Genomic DNA, 20,701 nt, shown 5'->3' with positions numbered 1-20,701 from the left:
AAGTCATTTCATAGGCAGTTAATCTGACAAAAGCCTATCCAAAAGCCAGTCATTGCAATGCTAATACGCCATGAAGGTTGATGATTCCAGAAGAGAATTTGCTGATGACAGCTCTTGGCACTATGAACTTAGAATTGTAGACTATTTAACATAAGAAATTTCATTATTATTTTTAAGTACATTTTGTGTGGAGGGAATACTATAGGATTTCAGATAATTTAATACTACATTTTGTTGTCATTTATTGGATTTTAAAGGTTTTTCTAGTATTGCAGTATAACAGTAAACACATACATAAATAAGTCCTTATCCACATGCCAAATATATTCCCAGAAATACAATTTTTGGATCAAAAGGCTTGAACATCTTTAAGGACTCAGTTGCATATTACCAATTTTTTCCCCACATTTCCTAGAAAATAATAAATCCAAATTAACCTTTTCTTGATGGTTATGGGTCATTCTTATTACCATTAGTCAATTCACATCTCTTTCCTTTTCACCTTCCATTTATTTTATTTTATTTATTTTTTATTTATTTTTTTGAGATGAAGTCTCGCTCAGTCTCCAGGCTGGAGTGCAGTGGCACAGTCTTGGCTCACTGCAACCTCTGCCTCCCGGGTTCACCATTCCTCTGCTTCAGCCTCCCGAGTGGGACTGCAGGCACCCGCCATCACGCCTGGCTAATTTTTTTGTATTTTTGGTAGAGACGGGGTTTCGCCGTGTTAGCCAGGATGGTCTCGATCTCCTGACCTCTTGATCGGCCTGCCTCGGCCTCCCAAAGTGCTGGGATTACAGGCGTGAGCCACTGCACCCAGCCCTTCCATTTATTCTTATAGAGTAACTCTTTAATGATTTGCTGCTTTAAATCTGCAGTGGTCCAAAGTATTAGATAATAATTTTTAATTGTGCATAAATTGAGTCCCAAGACTGTATGAAGGTCTTTTGCCATGTGCAGAAGCTTTAAGACTGTCATTATACCAGTTCAGAGATCTTTTGTTCTCCTGTTTCTTAAGTCTTCACTTTATTTCTATTGAAGGTGGCAAGTTTGACTTCTCGTGTATATAAATATTGTACTGTAATTAGTTCTAATACCATATTTTGTTGTTTGTAGGACATTTTTCTCCCATATTTTTAACAGCTCTGAAATTAGTGCCTGTCCTGCAATTTCTGGAATGCCATAATTTGTCAGGTTTTTTTCCTTAGTAGTACATCAAATAAAGGAGTTTATTAAAATTGATATTAGATTAGGTGAAATATGGTATTAACTTCTAAATAGGGGTCTGTGTGTTCGTAAGAATTGCTCTTGTGAGACATCAGCATGGATTCTTAGGTAGTTGCCTTGCCTTGTCTTTACCTAGTCAGTAAGTTAAAATGAATTAAAGTGTCAGGGTGCAGTGGCTTACACCTGTAATCCCAGCACTTTGGGAGGCTGAAGCGGGAGGATCACTTGAGCCCAGGAGTTCAAGAGCAGCCTGGGTAACAGAGTGAGACTTCATCTTTACATAAAAATCAAAAAGTTAGCTGGCGTGATGGTACATGCCTGTGGTCCCAGCAAGGGAGGCTGAGGCAGGAGGATTGCTTCAACCCAAGAGATTGAGGTTACAGTGAGCCTTGATTGCACCACTGTACTCCTGCCTGCCGGACAGCGCAAGACCTCGTCTCAAAAAAAAAAAGAAAAAAAAAGAAAAAGTGTGTTAGCAAAATGTTAAAAACAGCTCAAAATAGGAAGCAGTCTTGTTATGCAATAGAGAGTTACTGTTGTTAGATAAAGTATGGTATCTATTTAATGGAATGGTATACAGTTTAAGATGACACAAAGACTGTGTAGCGCATAGAAAAATTGAAGTAAAATAATTGTATTCTAGTATTGATTACAATTATGTAAAAAAATTGTGGGGAAATAAGTCAATCATATTCAAGTGGTGAGACCTTTCATTAGGTATTTTTAAAATTATAAGCATATTGCTTCTGAAAGCAGATTTTAAAGAAAGATGTGTAACAAATGCTTTCTTTACTATTTATATTGTTGGCTGTCTTCTTGGCTGTTTACATCATAGGTAAGTTAAGCTTTAAATCGATAGGATCTTCTTTGGTGTCTTGTTTTTTCTTTGTAACCTGAAACCAGGAAAATTTCCTAAAAATTCAAATGTGGGATATTAAGGTGAGCTTTACAATTACTTTTCTCCCTTTAGTTTATCAAGTTTAAGAAATAAAAAAAATAAGGCCCGGCACAGTAGCTCATGCCTGTAATCCCAGCACTGTAATTATGCCTGTAATCCCAGCTCATGCCTGTAATCCCAGCACGAAGGTGGGGGGATCACTTGAGCCCTGGAGGTGGAGGTTGCAGTGAGCTGAGATTGCATCACTGTACTTCAGCATAGGTGATAGAGCCAGACCCAAACCATGTCTTAATTAAAACAAAAAAAAAGCAGGAATTTCTTACCCTAATTCTGTTTCAGGTAGCTTCGTTGTTCTGAACTTAAAATAATTGACCAGAAATTTCCCACTACTGTTCTCTATTTTTAGTAGTAGCAAAGTTGTATTGAGTCTGTGGGCATCAATATTGTGATTATCCTCAAATATGCCCATTTTCCTTTTAGATATGTCTATTTACTTTGTAGTCACATTGATGTTTTATCTTTTTTTTGGCTAATATAGTCAGTTATGTTTGTGTTATAAAGCTAGGTATTAGCAAAATACAGCGTTACGTTTTTAAAAAATCTTAGTTCTCTAAGAGATGGGGCCAGGTGCAATGGCTCATCCAGCACTTTGGGAGCCCGAGGTGGGCAGATCCCCTGAGGTCAGGAGTTCAAGACCAGCCTGACCAACGTGGTGAAACCCCGTCTCTACTAAAAATACAAAATTAGCCAGGCGTGGTGGTGCATGCATGTAATCCCAGCTACTTGGGAGGCTGAGGCAGGAAGAATAGCTTAAAACCGGGAGGTGGAGGTTGTAGTGAGCCGAGACGGCGCCTTTGCACTCCAGCCTGGGCAACAAGAGCAAAACTCCATCTCAAAAAAAAAAAAAAGAGAGAGAGAGAAAGATGGGTGGCCAGACGTGGTGGCTCAGCCTGTTATCCCAGCACTTTGGGAGGCCGAGGTGGGCAGATTACTTGAGATCAGGAGTTCGAGACCAGCTTGGCCAACTTGGTGAAATCCCATCTGTACTGAAAATACAAAAAAAAAAAAAAAAGGTAGACAGGTGTGGTGGCATGCACCTGTAATCCTAGCTGCTCGAGAGACTGAGACAGGAGAATCGCATGAACCCAGGAGGCGGAGGTTGCAGTGAGCCAAGATCGCACCACTGCACTCCAGCCTGGGTGATAGAGCAAGACTCCATCTCGAAAAAAAAGGAGATGGGTAATTTAGGAACAGTCAATTCTTGTTCTACTAATTACTCCTTAGTTTGTGAATGACCCATTATGTCACCTTTTTTTCATCTTCTCCCTTTTGCCTGCATCTTATCCATTGTCATTCTAACATAGGGTCAGTAAGTAATACAAAAAAGTCTTTAGTTTGATTGCTATAACAAATAGCCATAGACTATGTGACTTAAACAGCAACATTTCTCATGGTCTAGAGTGTGGGAAGTCTGAGGTCAGGGTGCCTATAGATCCTGTGTCTGGTCAGAGCCTGCTTCCTTCTGGCTTGTAGATGGATATCTTCTTGTATCCTCACATGGTAGAGAGCAGAGATCATCTCTCCCTTTCTCTCTCTCTCTTTTTTTTTTTTTTTTTTTTGCTTCCCTTGAGACAGAGTCTCACTCTTGTCACCCAAGCTGGAGTGCAGCAGTGCGATCATGGCTCAGTGCAGCCTCAACCTCCCAGGCTCAAGCAGTCCTCCACTTCAACCTCCTGAGTAGCTGGAACTGTGGGCGCACACCACCACGCCCTGCTAATTTTTTAATTTTTTTGTAGGGACAAGGTCTCACTATGTTACCTATTCTGTTCTTGAACACCTGGACTCATGCAATCCTCCTGCCTCAGCCTCCCAAAGTGCTGAGATTACAGGCATGAGCCACTGCATCAAGCTCAGAGATCATCTTTAGAGGGGCACTAATCCCATTCATGAGGGCTCCACCTCCATGACCTAATTATGTCCCAAAGGCCCCACTTCCTAATACCATCACGTTGAGGGTTGGAATTAAAATGTGAATTTTGGGTGGACACACTTAGTCCATGACACATGGCTTTCTTTTCTAAAAAATGGTATAGTTGGTGCAAAAGTAATTGCAGTTTTTGCCATTGCTTTTGATGGCAAAATGGCAATTACTTTTGCACCAACCTAATAGCTAAAGGTGAAAACTGTCTAAATAAGGTCTTTTGAATTATTTATTAAATGCCTAGGTGTTGTGATCAGACTAAATCTGGTCATCATCAGTCTTTAGTTCTGTCCACTATTTCTGAATTAAATAATACCTATTTCATAGGACTATTGTTAAGAGCTAAAGAGATGTTTGCTTTTTTAACATAAAGCCTGGAGTGTGATATGTACTTAACAAATAGTAGTTGATGTTATGTCTTTTTTTTTTTTTTTTTTGAGACAGAGTCTTGCTCTGTTGCCCAGGCTGGAGTGCAGTGGCGTGATCTTGGCTCATTGCAACCTCAGCTTCCTGGGTTCAAGCAATTCTCCTGCTTCAGCCCCCCGAGTAGCTGGGATTACAGGCACATGCCCGACTAATTTTTGTATTTTTAGTAGAGACCAGGTTTTGTCATGTTGGCCAAACTGATCTCCAACTCCTGACCTCATCCACCTGCCTCAGCCTCCCAAAGTGCTCGGATTACAGGTGTAAGCCACTACGCCCAGCCTGATGTTATCTCTTTTTAATTTCAGAACATTTTACTGAGTTACTGCTGTATAAGACACTATGCCATATGAAAGGGAGGAAGTAGGAAAATGATATAATATGCACCTTGAGGGCAGGGATACTTGAATCTGTACATCAGTTTTACCATTGACCATAGGCTTCTAGCCTATACATTGATACTGTGGAACTTGTACACTCAGTACAGTATTTTGTTACTGTTTCACCTAATATCACACAATTTTATTTTAAAAAATTTGAAGGGAAAGGAATCTACTTCTTTTTTTTTTTTTTTTGAGATGGAGTCTTGCTCTGTTGCCCAGGCTAGAGTACAGTGGCGCAATCTCAGCTCCCTGCAACCTCCACCTCCTCTCTGCCTCAGCTTCCCGAGTAGCTGGGGTTACAGGTGCCTGCCACCACACCCAGCTAATTTTTTTATATTTGTAGTAGAGACAGGGTTTCACCGTCTTGGCCAGGCAGGTCTTGAACTCCTGATCTCGTAATTCACCCACCTTTGCCTCCCAAAGTGCTGGGATTACAGATGTGAGCCACTGTGCCTGGCTGGAAAGGAATCTATTTCTAAAAGTGACATAAAAATCATTTCTGGACAAGCTTGTTGACGAACCTTAAGTATGTTTAGCTGACACAATTTAAATTCCATTCCCAGTTTAACTGTCCAGACTAGCTTTTATCGTCACTATTTCTTTTTCAGGAATGCGTTTGTTTTTGATACACAGTTGAAATAGAAGAGTGTGTGTGTGTGTCCTCAAATAATTTTATTCCAATAAGAATAAATTTTTCCTGATTGTTAGTCCAGTTTGCCAGCTGTGACTTTGCTGTTCTTCTCTACTCTTTGATTCCTACTTTTTTCTACACATTTCATTGTAGTCCACCTTAGTAATTGTTATGGACTACTTCACTGATGACCTTATGTTTGTTCTTAACCTTTTGGTTTATTTATTTTTAAAAAAGCACTATGAAATATGTACAATATAAAAATATTTATTTTTGAAAGTCCTTTCTTGTTGTGTTGGTTAATTGAGTGTGCCAATGAAGGCAACAAGGACTCAGATGTCTTTTGTCTTTCTATTTTGTCATCCTTAGCAAGGTGGGCTGCCTGCTTAGCTCCCTCAAGGTCCTAATATGGCTGCCACAGTTCCAGATGTCCCAGGCAGATGACCAAATCCCAAAGGAGAATATTGTTTCTCATAGCCTGCATCGTTTTTTTTTTTTGGAGATGGAGTCTCGCTCTGTCGCCCACGCTGGAGTGCAATGGCGTGATCTTGGCTCACTATAACCTCCACCTTCCAGGTTCACACAATTCTCCTGCCTCGGCCTCCCAAGTAGCTGGGATTACAGGCGCACATCACTATGCCCAGCTAATTTTTGTATTTTTAGTAGAGATGGGATTTCGCCATGTTGACCAGGCTGGTCTCAAACTCCTGACCTCAGGTGATCCACCCACCTTGACCTCCCAAAGTGCTAGGATTACAGCCACTGCACCCAGCTGCCTGTATCTTTTAAAAGAACAAAGAAATTATTTCCAGAACGTCTCCAACAGATTTTGCCTTAATTCTTGTTGGTCAGAACATCATTTATTATGTGCTTATTTCCAAAGCAGTCGAGGGAACTGGAATTATAGTAGTAGACTTACCAAATTTTGAACAAAGTTGGCTTTTGGTTGGCAAGGAAAAATCAGGAAACTAAATATACATAGTGAAATAAATCTGCCACATAAGCCATTCTAATAGGGTTGCTAGGTAGGTGGATTGAAGGAGATGAATAGAGAGTGTCACAAAATGACTAGTACGATACTCTAAAAATATGATAAGGTAATGTTATTTGCTGGAATTCCACCTGTTCTATAACTTCCTGACCAAACATAAAAATATTAAACAAATTTGAGACACCTTTCTATAAAAAGATTAACAGTGTGTGAAAATAAGTAAGTGGTTATAATCCATTAGATTCTTCTGAACCTATTTTTAAAAATCTGTGATTTCCAGAGATAGTCTTTAATCAATTAGATAGAATGTATTTTTTCATTACACTCTAATGTAACAAGTGTTACATCAAAATAATGCTTCATTATCAATGAAGTGCCCCAGGATTTTGTATGTGAGTAAATATTACCTTGGAATCTTAGTGTTTAACTTTTATGTATCACCTCTTCTTTGCCCCCAGCAGCCATATCATCCAAGACTCTGGTAATAAAAAGAATAATTTCTGAAATAATGAAATTACCAGTTGCATTAACCACCAGCAATTTGGAGTGGACCTTATAGAAAAAAATTTTTTCCTCTGGTGTTATTTGCCACTGCAGTGTTCTGCAGTGCTTGTTGGGGAGAGACTGATGACTCATTAACTCAGATGGGTTGCCTGTGCTGCCTTTCTGGATTTTTCCTCTTCTACCACAGGGTTTTTGTTTTTGTTTAAATCTTTCACAAATGGGGTGGAGAGGGGCACTCCTATAATTTGTAACCAAAGAATCTTAGTTGTAAGTTGCGTTTACTTTTTACCCTTAAACAAGGTTGAAGTCATAACAGCTAAAGGCAACATTTTAATATAATCATTGATTTGATTTTTCTATGAGTGCATCTGTGCATACCACACTGCTTTCACGAAAGTATGTAATAAGTATTGCTGCTTTTATTTATTTATTTATCTACTTTTGAGACTCTCACTCTGTCACCCAGGCTGGAGTGCAGTGGCGCAATCTCCGGTCACTGAAACCTCCACCTCCAGGTTCAAGCAGTTCTCCTCCCCCAGCCTCCCAAGTAGCTGAGACTACAGTTTTGCGTCACCACGCCTGGCTAATTTTTGTATTTTTTGATAGAGACAGTATTTTACCATGTTGGCCAGGCTGGTCTTGAACTCCTGACCTCAAGTAACCTACCTGCCTTGGCCTCCCAAAGTGCTGAGATTACAGGCATGAACTATCGTGCCTGGCCTCATGCTTTTATTTTTTAAATGTTGGAGAACAACAATAGTTGTATAGGCCGGGCACGGTGGCTTATGCCTGTAATCCCAGCACTTTGGGAGGCCAAGGCGGGCGGATTACCTGAGGTCAGGAGTTCCAGACTAGCCTGGTCAATTTGGTGAAATCCGGTCTCTATTAAAATGCAAAAAATTAGCCAGGCATAGTGGCTCGTGCCTATAATCTCAGCTACTTGGGAGGCTGAGACACAAGAATTGCTTGAACCCAGAAGGTGGACATTGCAGTGAGCCGACATTGTGCCACTGCACTCCAGCCTGGGTAGCAGACTGAGACTCTGTTTCAAAAAAAAAAAAAAAAATCAGTAGGTATATATTGTCTTAAGAAGGAGTTATTAAATAGCCTGTAAAGCTATTTTATGTAGCATTAAATCATATCATAGTTTGGACCTTACAGAGATTTGGGATAAAATTAACTTTCAGGCCAGGCATGGTGACTCACGCCTGTTATCCCAGCACTTTGGGAGGCTGAGGCGGGCAGATCACAAGGTCAGCAGTTCAAGACCAGCCTGTCCAATAAGGTGAAACCCTGTCTCTACTAAAAATACAAAAAAAAATCGCTGGGTGTTGGGGCGCATGCTTGTAATTCCAGCTACTTGGGAGGCTGAGGCAGGAGAATTGCTTGAACCTGGGAGGCGGAGGTTGCAGTGAACTGAGATCACACCACTGCACTCCAGCCTGGGCGACAGAGGGAGACTCGGTCTCAAAAAAAAAAAAAAAAAAAGTTAACTTTCAATATAATCTAACTTGCAGTATAATTTGCTTTTTGAAAGTTGGTGTTCTAGGAGATTGTTTTAATATTTTTAAAAGCCTATTCTTTTTCACTGAGAAGCATGAGCATTCAATGATGAAGCAGAAGGTTTTAGTGGGGTATTTTTAACTATTCACAGATAATAAGGAAGAGTTATAAACAAATTAGTATGTTGTATGACCATGCTTACCAAAATGCTTTATGTTTAGCCATATTCAGTCATCAGGTCACTATAGTATGTCTGCCTGATGAGTAATTTTTATTTCACTGTGGGGAGAAAACACTTGGATATTTTTCTTTCTTTTTTTTCTTCAGTTTTTTTTAGTTTCTTATTTTTATGGATACATAAGTGTATATATTTACGAGGTACATATTTGTCTTACAAAATTTATTGTATGAGATGAAGTAGAGTATAAAACTTGTTTGGATTTCAGAGAATATACAAGAGCATGCCAAGAAATTTTCCTGCTTACGGTAGACTGCTGTAGCATCCTGTTTCTGGTTCACATTCTGGGATGGAGTAGATAGAGTGGTTATTCACGTCGATGTTTACTTGAATCAATACATTTGAAAGGAAGGGGGTGGAAGCAGAGTTGGGCAGAAGAAGAAGTTGAAATGCAGTGCAAGTCCCACAGAGCCTCAGTTACCCAGTGGGAGAGATCTGGAGTGAGTGTTGCTTGTGAGAGTATCCTGCATCAGGCTGAGATGGCTGGGCCTTTGTACCTCATTGTGTCCATTCAGCAGGTGCACACTGCTCTGCAAGTGGTGTGAATGCAGGCAAGGCAGCTGTCAGCATCTGAGGCTGACCTTGAAGGGCTGACAGCTGTTAGTTATTCAGTAACACTATGGGAGTGCTTTTTGGACTGGGGATATTTGAGCAGAGACATGAATGATGTTAATAAATGAATCCTAGAGAAAAGAACGTTCTAGGCAGGAGCACAGGAAATATAAAAGATCCATGTTGCTGTAGCAGATTAAAATGTAAATATTTTAAAACATCAAAATGGACAAAAATGCTTGGAATTTTACACTTTAAAACTCGTGTTTTCATAATTATTATGAAAGATGTGGTAAGAGCAGATTTCAGGATGTATTTACAACCACTTCTCTGTATAAACACATTGGAGTAGAGAAAATTAAATTACTCAGAATCATCATCATTTTTTTCTCCACTTAATATTGGCCTTTTTTTTTTTTTTTTTTTTTGAGATTCAGTCTTTCTCTGTCACCCAGGCTGGAGTGCAGTGGTGTGATCTTGGCTTACTGCAACCTCTGCCTCCTGGATTCAAACAATTCTCCTGCCTCAGGCTCCTGAGTGGTTGGGATTACAGGTGCGCGAAACCACACCCGGCTAATTTTTTTGTATTTTTAGTAGAGATGGGGTTTCACCATGTTGGTCAGGCTGATCTCAAACTCCTGACCTTGTGATCCACCCGCCTTGGCCCCCCAAAGTGCTGGGATTACAGGTGTGAGCCACTGCGCCTGGCCAATATTGGCTTTTTAAAAAGGACAGTCATCTTGGTTTGCTAATACAATAATATTCACCAAATTAATGCAAATTTATGGATCTGGTGACAATTATCTTTATGTAAATTTGTGGAATTATCACTAGGACTCTAGGTTCTCTTGTTAGTATGATGTCACTTCCTAATGTCTGCTGTCTTTGGCATAAATTAAATAATATGTGCCTAAAAATTAAAGAGTTAAAAAGTATAGAATCATTAAAATTCTCATGTTGGCTAGGATTTTCCAGCTGACTGCTAAACCCACAAGACAGCTGAGTCATGAACAAACTCATTTGGTTTCCGCTAATCATTGCTCATACATTTGGAGGCATGCACTGTTTAGTCTTAAAGGGAAAGTATATAAATACTCGTTTTAAAAACCCAGAACAGACATCATTATTCCCTCATAAACTTTAGAATACCTTCCTGAACCACAGGTTTCAACCATCTGTAGGGAAGCTTTATTAGATACTTTGATGCCTCTTTGTTCATCCCTCCAAGTCTCAGCTTAACCTCCTGTTAAGTCACTTTCATCTTGCCCAAGTCTAGGTTAGATACCATTGCTTTATGCTTTTCTAGATGTCCAGCCTATAGTACTCCTAAGAGAGCACATATATCACCTTATGATAACTACCTGTTTGTCTTTTCATCCCACTATGCCAGAAGATCCTTGGGGGAAAGATTGTGTCTTACGTCATTATATTTTCTATCTATAATATAGCAGGTGGCACATCATCAATGCTTAAAAAAAAATACAGTTGGTCTTAGAAAATAAAGTTATGATAAAATACACCTGATAACTAGGGGAAAAAAAACTAGTTAAGTGACTAGATTTGGTTCAAGATAAGAACTATGTACCCCATCCCAGAATGTGAACAAGAAACAGGATGCTATAGCAGTCTACTATAAGCAGGGAAATTTCTTGGTATGCTCTTGTATATTCTCTGAAATCCAAAAAAACTAGCTGAGTGACTAGATTTGGTTCAAGATAAGAACTACTAGATTTGGTAGCAAGATAAGAATCACTGGACACTTTAGAAAAAGGCTATCTTAGCTTATATTAACAGAATAAAATTAGTAGTCATCAGTATTACTTTTCTGTTAGGGATACTGTTAGATGCCTCACAAAAACCCCATTAGATTTTAGAGATGAAACTGAGGCTCAAAAGGATGAAAGAATTTGATTTGCCTAAGGACACAACTTATAAATTCAAAGTCTTCAAACCGTGGCATTTGTCTCTCAATAAAAAGAAGCATTTGCCAGGTGTGGTGGCTCACACCTGTAATCCCAGCACTTTGGGAGGCCGAGGTAGGCAGATCACGAGGTCATGAGATCGAGACCATCCTGGCTAACATGGTGAAACCCTGTCTCTACTAAAAAATACAAAAAATTAGCCAGGCATGGTGGCGGGCGCCTGTAGTCCCAGCTACTCAGAAGGCTGAGACAGGAGAATGGCGTGAACCCGGGAGGCAGAGCTTGCCGTGAGCCGAGATTGTGCCACTGCACTCCACGCTCCAGCCTGGGCAACAAAGCGAGACTCCGTCTCAAAAAAAAAAAAAAAAACATTCAGGGCCAGGCACAGTGGCTCATGCCTGTAATCCCAGCACTTTGGAATTACAGGTGGGCAGATCACTTGAGGTCAGGAGTTCGAGACCAGTCTGGCCAACATGGTGAAACCCTGTCTCTACTAAAAATACAAAAATTAGCTGGGCGTACTGGCACACACTGTAGTCCCAGCTACTCAGGAGGCTGAGGCACAAGAATTGCTTGAACCTCAGAGGTGGAGGTTGCAGTGAACTGAGATTGCACCACTGTGCTCCAGCCTGGGTGACAGAGTGAGAGCGAGACCCTGTCTCAAAAAAAAAAAAAAAAAAAAAAAAGGGCAGCATTCAGAATAGATGAAGTAGTACTCTTCAGTACTCAATCATACAGCATCTAGAATGTTGTTTTATTTGTACTAGTTAAAAGAAATACTGACCTTGTGAAATACTTCTAGAAAAGGGTAGTTTCAGGAGTGAGGGATCTGAAAAGATTATGCTTTGAGGGACAGTGGAAAGCACTAAAGAGAATTTGCTTGGAGAGGAAACATACCTTGTGTGGCTATAGTAGTTGGAAAAAATAGGGCCAGAGGATAGAAGTAAAGGGAAGTAGATTTAGTTTGGATATGAGATAGTATTTCTAAAAACAGAATGGCTTTTTCCAAATTCAGGACCTATATTCAAATAGTGTTACTGATGACATTTTTGTAAGCATATTACATTTCACGAGGAACTTTTTTTTTTGAGACGGAGTTTTGTTTTTGTTGCCCAGGCTGGAATGCAGTGGTGCAATCTTGGCTCACTGTACCCTCCGCCTCCCAGGTTCAAGCAATTCTCCTGCCTCAGCCTCCTGAGTAGCTGGAATTACAGGTGCCCACCACCACGCCTGGCTAATTTTTGTATTCTTAGTAGAGACGGGGTTTTGCCGTGTTGGCTAGGCCAATGTCGAACTTCTGACCTCAGGTGATTCGCCCACCTCAGCCCCCCAAAGTGCTGGAATTATAGGCATGAGCCACCTCACCCAGACACAAGGAACATTTAAGCAAATTTGTAAGGCAATCACAAGTCTGGGGTAGGTGGTAGCATTATTACTGTTTTTCAAATGCAGATATTAAGAGATTTTGATTTGTCCAAGATGTTCTGCAGCATGTTATTGGTAGGACCAGAATGTGATCCCAAGTCTGCTGACCCATGATCTCATGCTGTTTCCACTTTAATAGGCAGATGACCATGTATCATGAATGCTATAGAGGAAATACCCATATTTGGGGAGGAACTTAGACTATGTATGATTGTCAGTTTCTTCTGATTTTGAAAATCTTTGATTTTCTGAAGATTGAAATTTCACCTCATTCACTTGTTCACTACTTCTTTGAAGACTCCTCCCAACCTGTTGTCCAATTAAATATGTTTGTCTTTAAATTTTCTTTCCGTTTTCCCCCGTATTATCTCATAGTTTCTAGAAAGTCTCGTTCTGTCTCTTTAGATTCCAATGTTTTACAGTCCCATGCCTGCTCTTAATGACTTCTTCTACTGTGTGTTCAGGAAGCCAAAAAACCTAATAAATTTCTGCCAGGAGCAGTGGCTCATGTCTGTAATCCCAGCACTTTGGGAGGCTGAGGCAGGCAGATCACTTGAGCCCAGGAGTTTGAGGCCAATCTGGGCAACATGGTGAAACCCTGTCTCTACAATAAATGTAAAAATTAGCTGGGTGCGGTGGCACGTGCTTGTCTTGTCAGCTACTGGGTGGGGTGGGGATGGGGGCGGCTGAGGTGATCACTTGAGCCCAGGAGGTCAAGGCTGCAGTGAGCCGTGATCCCACCACTGCACTCCAGCCTGCGTGACAGCGAGAACGTGTCTCAAAAAAAAAAGAAACAAAAACTTACTTTACAGCTACTTGTTCACTATACTTCATCCACATTGGTCTACACTTCTTCAAGTTGGAATCAGTTTCTCCTCTGTTCCCAAGGTGGTGTTTGCCCCTCAGTTGAGCATTTAAGTCATTTTGTTTTACTGTACAGCTATTTAAAGCTTCAAAAGCTCTGTAAACATATAATAAATGGAATTCCATTGACATTCAAGCCTTACCTATTTCCTGAGCTGCTTCAACTTATCCTGCCTACCCTACTTTAATTCTGTTAAAGTAATTGAATACCATTCTTATAATAGTTCTCCCTCAATCTTCACTGATTTCCTTGTGTTTATAGAATAAAGTCCGCTTGTTATTTTGGCAGTCAGTTCAAGATCCACAAATTAGTCTTTACCCTTACATCCTTGTTTCCCACTGCTGCTTTAATATAAGCCTTTTATACCAGTCAGGCTGGTCTGTTCACTATTCCTGAATGTTTTTCTCCATTCTTTTGTTATTGGCACCCCCTCTACCCTCCGCAGTGTCTTTGCTACCTTTCTTTTTCTACTGTGTGCAAATTCTACCTGACCTTCAAGATGTCTTCTCTATACATTCTAATCTTTGAACTTTTAGTAAATAAGGGTATATTATTTGGTACTTTATCACTTACTGATCTATGACTCTTTGTGGTTATTTTTGGACATTATTTAGCTTTTCAAGTGTACATGTATTTCATCTCCCTCATTCAATTGGTAATAGTTATTAAGGTAGACCAGCAGTCACAAATAAACTTTCTCTTTTGGAATCTGTTATCAGTTTTCAATGTGAACTTGGATAGTTCATGTTTTTTAGATTGTATATCTATAAAGTAAGAGGTTGAAATGAATTTCTTAAACTATTCTGTGTGTTCCACTAAAAGAAGGAAAAACATTCCTAGTTAAAATTTAAAGATAGGTAATAAATAGATACTTTTAAAATGTAAAATATATAATTTGTTACATTGTAAAAAATGCTGTGGTATAAAATAAAGTAGGGAAGGAGGGAGGATGTTGCAGTTTTAAATAAATGGACAGAGAAGCCTCATGGAGAAGGTGATGTTTGAGTAAAGATCTGAAGGGATACTGAACATGGTGACTCACACCTGTAATCCCAACACTTCAGGAGGCCAAGGCCAGAGAATCACTTGGGCCCAGGAGGTTAAGACTGGCCTAGGCGACATACTGAGACCTTGTCTTCACAGAAAATAAAATAAAATTAGCCAGATGTGGTAGCACACACCTATGGTCCCAGGTACTAGGGAGGATGAGGTGGGAGGATCTCTTGAACCCAGGACGTTGAGTTGGCTGTGAGCCATGATCACACCATTACACTCCTGCCTAGCTGACGGAACCAGACCGTGTTAGAAAAAAAGACCTGAAGGAGGTGTAGGAGCAGATACCTTGGAGAAGAACATTCTAAGCAGATGGAACAACCTGTTCAAAGGCCCTGAGGTAGAATGTGCTTGTGTTTTTGAGAACTGACAAAGAGTTCAGAATGTATCTGCAGCATGATTAAGTGGAAGAGTAGTTGGATAAGTCAGAGAGGTCATTGAGGATGGGCTTGTTGTAGGGGTGGATAAATCTTTGAAAAAACTTTACTTTTTTGTTATACTTATCGATATTTCCTATGAAATACCTCACATAGAGATATAATTCAGTTGTGATATAACCATTAAGCATCCAGGAATAGGGTAGTTTTAACTACATTTTGGGAATTTTGGCTGGGTTCAGTGGCTCACGTCCATACTCCCAGAACTTTGGGAGGCTGAGGTGGGCAGATCACTTGAGGTCAGGAGTTTGAGACCAGACTGGCCAACGTGGCAAAACCCTGTCTCTACTAAAAATACAAAAATTAGCCAGGCGTGGTCACGTGCACCTGTAATTCCAGCTACGCTGGAGGCTGAGGCACAGAAATTGCTTAAACTTGGGAGGCAGAGGTTGCAGTGAGCAGAGATCCTTCCACCGCACTCCAGCCTGGGTGGTGGAGTTAGACTCTGTCTCAAAAACAAACAAAAACAAAAAACAAAACAAACAAATACTAGCTGGGACACACCTGTAGTGGTGTGTCCTGTAGTGGCACACACCTGTAGTCATAGCTACTTGGGAGGCTGAGGCAGGAGGATTGCTAGAGTTCAGGAGTCTGAGGCTGCAGTGAGATATAACTGTACCACCACACTCCAGCCTGGGTGACAGAGAGCCTCTTAAAAATTGTTTCAAATTAAGAAAAAGGAAATTTTTATATTCTACTTTGAAGAAGTATAATAACTCAAGAATACACCAAGGATGAGAGTGGTCTCATCTTAGTGGACTACCTGTATTTTGGTTCTTTTGCTTTAGGGTTTATAATTATAACTTATTTATTTATTTATTTACCATAGGTAAACTAACATGGATTTTTCCAAGCTACCCAAAATACTCGATGAAGATAAAGAAAGCACATTTGGTTATGTGCATGGGGTCTCAGGACCTGGTAAGTAATACATCATAATCTCAAAATAAGGATATCTAACTTTGATTAATGTCTTTTCAAAATATTTTACATAGAAATATACAACTTTCTGTTTACCTGCATAAATTCCGTTTGTCATTAGGAGATCTCATAGTGACTGTAAGACTTAAGTAGAATCTGTATCATAAGGGCTCATCTAGCATTGATTATCTAAATTTGATAATTATTGAGGTGCTGCTTTGTGATATCCTGTTTATAATTATGTAAATGTTCAACCAGTGTTCAGTTTTATGTGTCTTAATTTTTTGTTAAATTTGAGGTAAAAAAACTATGAAGTATATTGCTTTTAATATGTAATATCTTGCATATAGCAGGCATTCAGTAAATGTTAATTTGCTTTGAACTTTAATAATTCAAATGCTCAGAGCATTTCTCAGTAATATTAGCTTTTGCCTTTTGCATTTATGAAACTTTTTGAATGGTTAAGTGTCTTATTAACTACCTGTGGGAAAGAAGTTTTAGTACCCAAACTTTGTGTCCATTCTGCCAAAACGTGGAGTGCTGCTTTTTAAATAATAAATCTTGCGCCAGTATTTGTTTTGTTATTGAATACTCCCTCTACAAAATGTGATTTACAGTCACAGTTTCTCTAAGTAAAGCCTGCTTAGTGATGTATTATCCTTCAAACCTCATGCTATATAGTCTTTTTCTTGTTCCATTTACAGTAGTGGCGATGACAGTTTTTTGATGTTTATGCAAATGAAAACTGTCAGTCACTGTCCCCTTTTTTCTCCCCCAAGAACTTGGTGTTTGAGCTTGATTTCATTGGCAAGTCATTAAAAGGTTATCAGTATCTTTTGCCATGCAGAGAAATAATTGTCCTCTCAATGATCATAAGGGTCTTTAGGAAGGACAGGCTAAACCCAAGAACTTTTAGAGAAAAAGCAAAAGAACATCAAAGAGTTCAGGAAAAAATACTCTGTGAAACTGTGTAGTAAACTGCTCCTGGAAACAATTTTTAAAAAAAAATTTTTTTAGATTTTACTTTTAAGTTCTGGGATACATGTGCAGAAAGTGTAGGTTTGTTACATAGGTATACATGTGCCATGGTGGCTTGCTGCACCTATCAATCTGTTATATAGGTTTTAAGCCCCACATGCGTTAGGTATTTGTCCTAATGCTCTCCCTCCCCTTGCCTCCTGCAATTTTTAATTCTTAAGTACTTAATAAGGCAATGGAACAATGGCATCCTTTTTTGGCTTATGAAATATGATTTTTAAATTTCACTATCTCTGGTATTTCAGTGCATCTTAATTCTTAAGTAATCAGTATAGAGGGAAATATTTACAGAATGAATAAGTCTTCATTGTTTTAACACAGGTTAATTAACTCATAAAACTTTAATAGTTTCCACTGAAGTATTACCTGTTATATAGTTCTAATCAGTTGTATCACAAGGCTAAATATTAAAAATTGGTTTATTCTTACACGTGTCTAAAAATATGGCAACCTTTCCTTTCCTCCCTGCTAGAAAAGTAAATTTTGCTTACTAGACAACATGGTCCAAAATAGTAAGTTCAGTAAATGGAATTCCATTGATAATTTCTTACCCAATGGTGGTGACTGATTGTAAATATCCTTATGGCCTATGAAAAAAATTTTGTAGATGTGCGTGTGAGTTTTTCTAGTAGAGCTATTATTAGTTTTTCAAAAGGGTCCATGTCCCAGAATAGTTTTAAGAACGACTGCTGTAAGTTGTTAGAAAGTAAAGATGTTCCTTTAGGTCTGTCTCTCAAAGGAAATGGTAACAGCATAGCAAAGTGATAATTGTGTGGCATTCCACCATACTACTAGCCAAACCATTTATTCCAATTTCTACTTTTAAAAGTTTTTTTATTGTTCCAAAGCCTTCACTCCATATATCATAGCAACTCTCAGAACATACTTGAATCCTACCAGGTAAGTTTGCCGTGCAGAACTTGAAATGTTTGAAAAGTTTTCATGTATATTATGTAAATAAATAATCTTTGGCTTATCTGTTTATATTATACACTAAAAATGTATCTATGTGAAACTACCAGTATGTTCAATAGTAGGTTTTTATTCTTCTTATGAATATATGAGAGAGGCACGATACTGGGTTTATTGGGTGTTTTAATAATTTGTGACTATTCACAGAACACTAGAGTTTTAAGTCATCAAAATAGTCTTTTGTTCTCTTCAGTGGTTACAGCCTGTGACATGGCGGGTGCAGCCATGTATGAGCTGGTGAGAGTGGGCCACAGCGAGTTGGTTGGAGAGATTATTCGATTGGAGGGTGACATGGCTACTATTCAGGTGTATGAAGAAACTTGTATCCTTTTTGGCTCAATTTCCTGCCACTTTCTATATTTCAAAATTTAAGGATTTAGGCCAGGCACAGTGCCTCACACCTGTAATCCCAGCACTTTGGGAGGCCGAGGCAGACGGATCACCTGAGGTCAGGAATTTGAGACCAGCTTGGCCATCATGGTAAAACTCCATCTCTAATAAAAATACGAAAATTAGCTGGGCGTAGTGGCAGGTGCCTGTAATTCCAGCCACTCGGGAGACTGAGGCAGGGGAATCGCTTGAACCCCGGAGGAGGGAGGTTGCAGTGAGCCAAGATTGCACCGCTGCACTCCAGCCTGGGCGACAGAGTGAGACTCTGTCTCAGAAAAGAAAAAAAAAAGTAAGGATTTAAGCCAAAGGTAGAAGCAGCAAAGCAGCAACAACTAATGTTATTAGAAGCATGAAATGCTAGTGTTGTGAAGAGACCTAAATTATACCGGAGTACGTTAAAGAAAGAGAGAAAGGTACTATGAATTAATATTCTTATTTTAAGAAATTAGTATCTTCTGGCCGGGCGCGGTGGCTCACGCCTGTAATCCCAGCACTTTGGGAGGCCGAGGCGGGCGGATCACAAGGTCAGGAGATCGAGACCACGGTGAAACCCCGTCTCTACTAAAAATACAAAAAATTAGCCGGGCGCGGTTGTGGGCGCCTGTAGTCCCAGCTACTCGGGAGGCTGAGGCAGGAGAATGGCGTGAACCCGGGAGGCGGAGCTTGCAGTGAGCCGAGATCGTGCCACTGCACTCCAGCCTGGGCGACAGAGCGAGACTCCGTCTCAAAAAAAAAAAAAAAACAAAACAAAAAAAAAAAGAAATTAGTATCTTCTGAACTTTCATTGCTCTTACTGCTTCAGTAATTCATGAACTTCAGGGGGATCAACTGAACTTTTTCTTCAGTGGGACACATACTGTGGAAGAAAGCGTAAACAGAATAACAATATTGATTTGTGAAGTTAAAATTCTCCAATTATGATTTCGGTTTAAAATAGTAAGTCCACAAATAAATTGGTCACCATAATAGCACCGAGTGACGTATTACATTTCAGTTTTATTACTAGGAAAGCTTTACTATTTGGTTATCATAATTTTGGCTTTTAAACATAGTATTTATTTTCAATTTTCTATGAAAAATAAGCATAAAGGGTTAAGCCTAGTGAAGAAGAATCACTTTTTTAGTGCTTCTATATGTGTTTTACTTTGATTCTCAAAATCAGCATTATTTGAGTATTTAATCAAGATTTATTTGGTATGATGTTTTTGCCATTCTAAAACACATGCATGCAGATAACTAGTCTCTCTATAGTACTAGGTGCCAATTTAAAACAAAATCATCTAAAAATTTTAAATAAAAACAGAAGTTTTTGTAGCTATGAAATTGTAACTAATCAGAAATATTTTTTCTATTGTTACTTTTATCTTTTGTTTAATCTTTTACATGGCTTGAAGATTTAAAATAAATGAAAATGTAAACAGTGACAACCCTCCTTGCCTTTGTTGTCTTGTATCTAGCCATTTATCAAAACACATACACACTTCCATGCACACATGCAACCACATTTATAGCTCCCTTTATTGTATATCCTTCTAGTTTAGTAATTACAGACATGAGCAAATACAAATATTTGTATTTTTCTTTCCTTTTTCTCTCTCTATATGTATTTGTTTTTTGTTTGTTTGTTTTTTTGAGATGGAGTCTTGCTCTGTCGCCCAGGCTGGAGTGCAGTGGCACGATCTCGGCTTACTGCAACCTCTGCCTCCCAGGTTTAACCTATTCTCTGCCTCAGCCTCCCGAGTAGCTGGGATTACAGGCGTGTGCCACCACACCCAGCTAATTTTTTGTATTTTTAGTAGAGACGGGGTTTCACCATCTTGGCCAGGCTGGTCTTGAACTCCTGACCTCGTGATCCACCCGCCTCGGCCTCCCAAGATAGCATATTATATGTACTGTTATACACCTTGCTTTTTTTCACTTAAAAGTATATGTATTCTAGAAGATAAATAGATATGTGATAAATATAGTAAAATGCTAAAGGTAGACTCTAACTGGTAGAGATTGGAAGTCCACTGTAAAATTCTTTCAACTTTGTTGTTGTTCAGAAGATTTTCATAATCAAAATTGGAAATGAAAATACATAGTTTAGAGATATTTCTAGAGGAATTCATGATAAATCTGGTTCTTTTTTTTACAGCCATATAATAATTCCATCATATAAATGTACCATTATTTACTTAATATCTTAATGATAGAAGTTTTGGTTTCTAGTCTTTGGTTGTTATAGACAGTGCTACAGTGTAAGTATAGTAAGAATTCACAGAAGTTGGATTCCTAGGTCAAGACTTACCCATTTTGAATTTTGATAAATATTGCTAAATTGCTCTCAGGAAAAGTTGTACTGATTTTA

The 20,701-nt window shown here is 39.1% G+C and overlaps 1 protein-coding gene across 2 annotated transcripts in view; it reads left to right on the top strand.

Annotated features, from left to right (window-relative positions):
- Positions 1-20,701, top strand: part of LOC105470428 (ATPase H+ transporting V1 subunit A) — a 63,725-nt gene that overhangs the window by 15,722 nt on the left and 27,302 nt on the right. For both annotated transcript variants that reach the window (XM_071092403.1, XM_071092402.1), the window contains exons 2-3: positions 15,860-15,951; positions 18,155-18,283. In XM_071092403.1, the coding sequence (XP_070948504.1) occupies positions 15,870-15,951; positions 18,155-18,283 (211 nt within the window). In that variant the 5' untranslated portion in view covers positions 15,860-15,869. The remainder of the gene's footprint in view (positions 1-15,859; positions 15,952-18,154; positions 18,284-20,701) is intronic.

The sequence above is a fragment of the Macaca nemestrina genome, chromosome 2 (genome assembly GCF_043159975.1).
Source record: "Macaca nemestrina isolate mMacNem1 chromosome 2, mMacNem.hap1, whole genome shotgun sequence".
Taxonomy (NCBI): Eukaryota; Metazoa; Chordata; class Mammalia; order Primates; family Cercopithecidae; genus Macaca; species Macaca nemestrina.
Note: the sequence above shows the minus strand (reverse complement) of the source record. Positions and strands in the feature narration are given on the sequence as shown.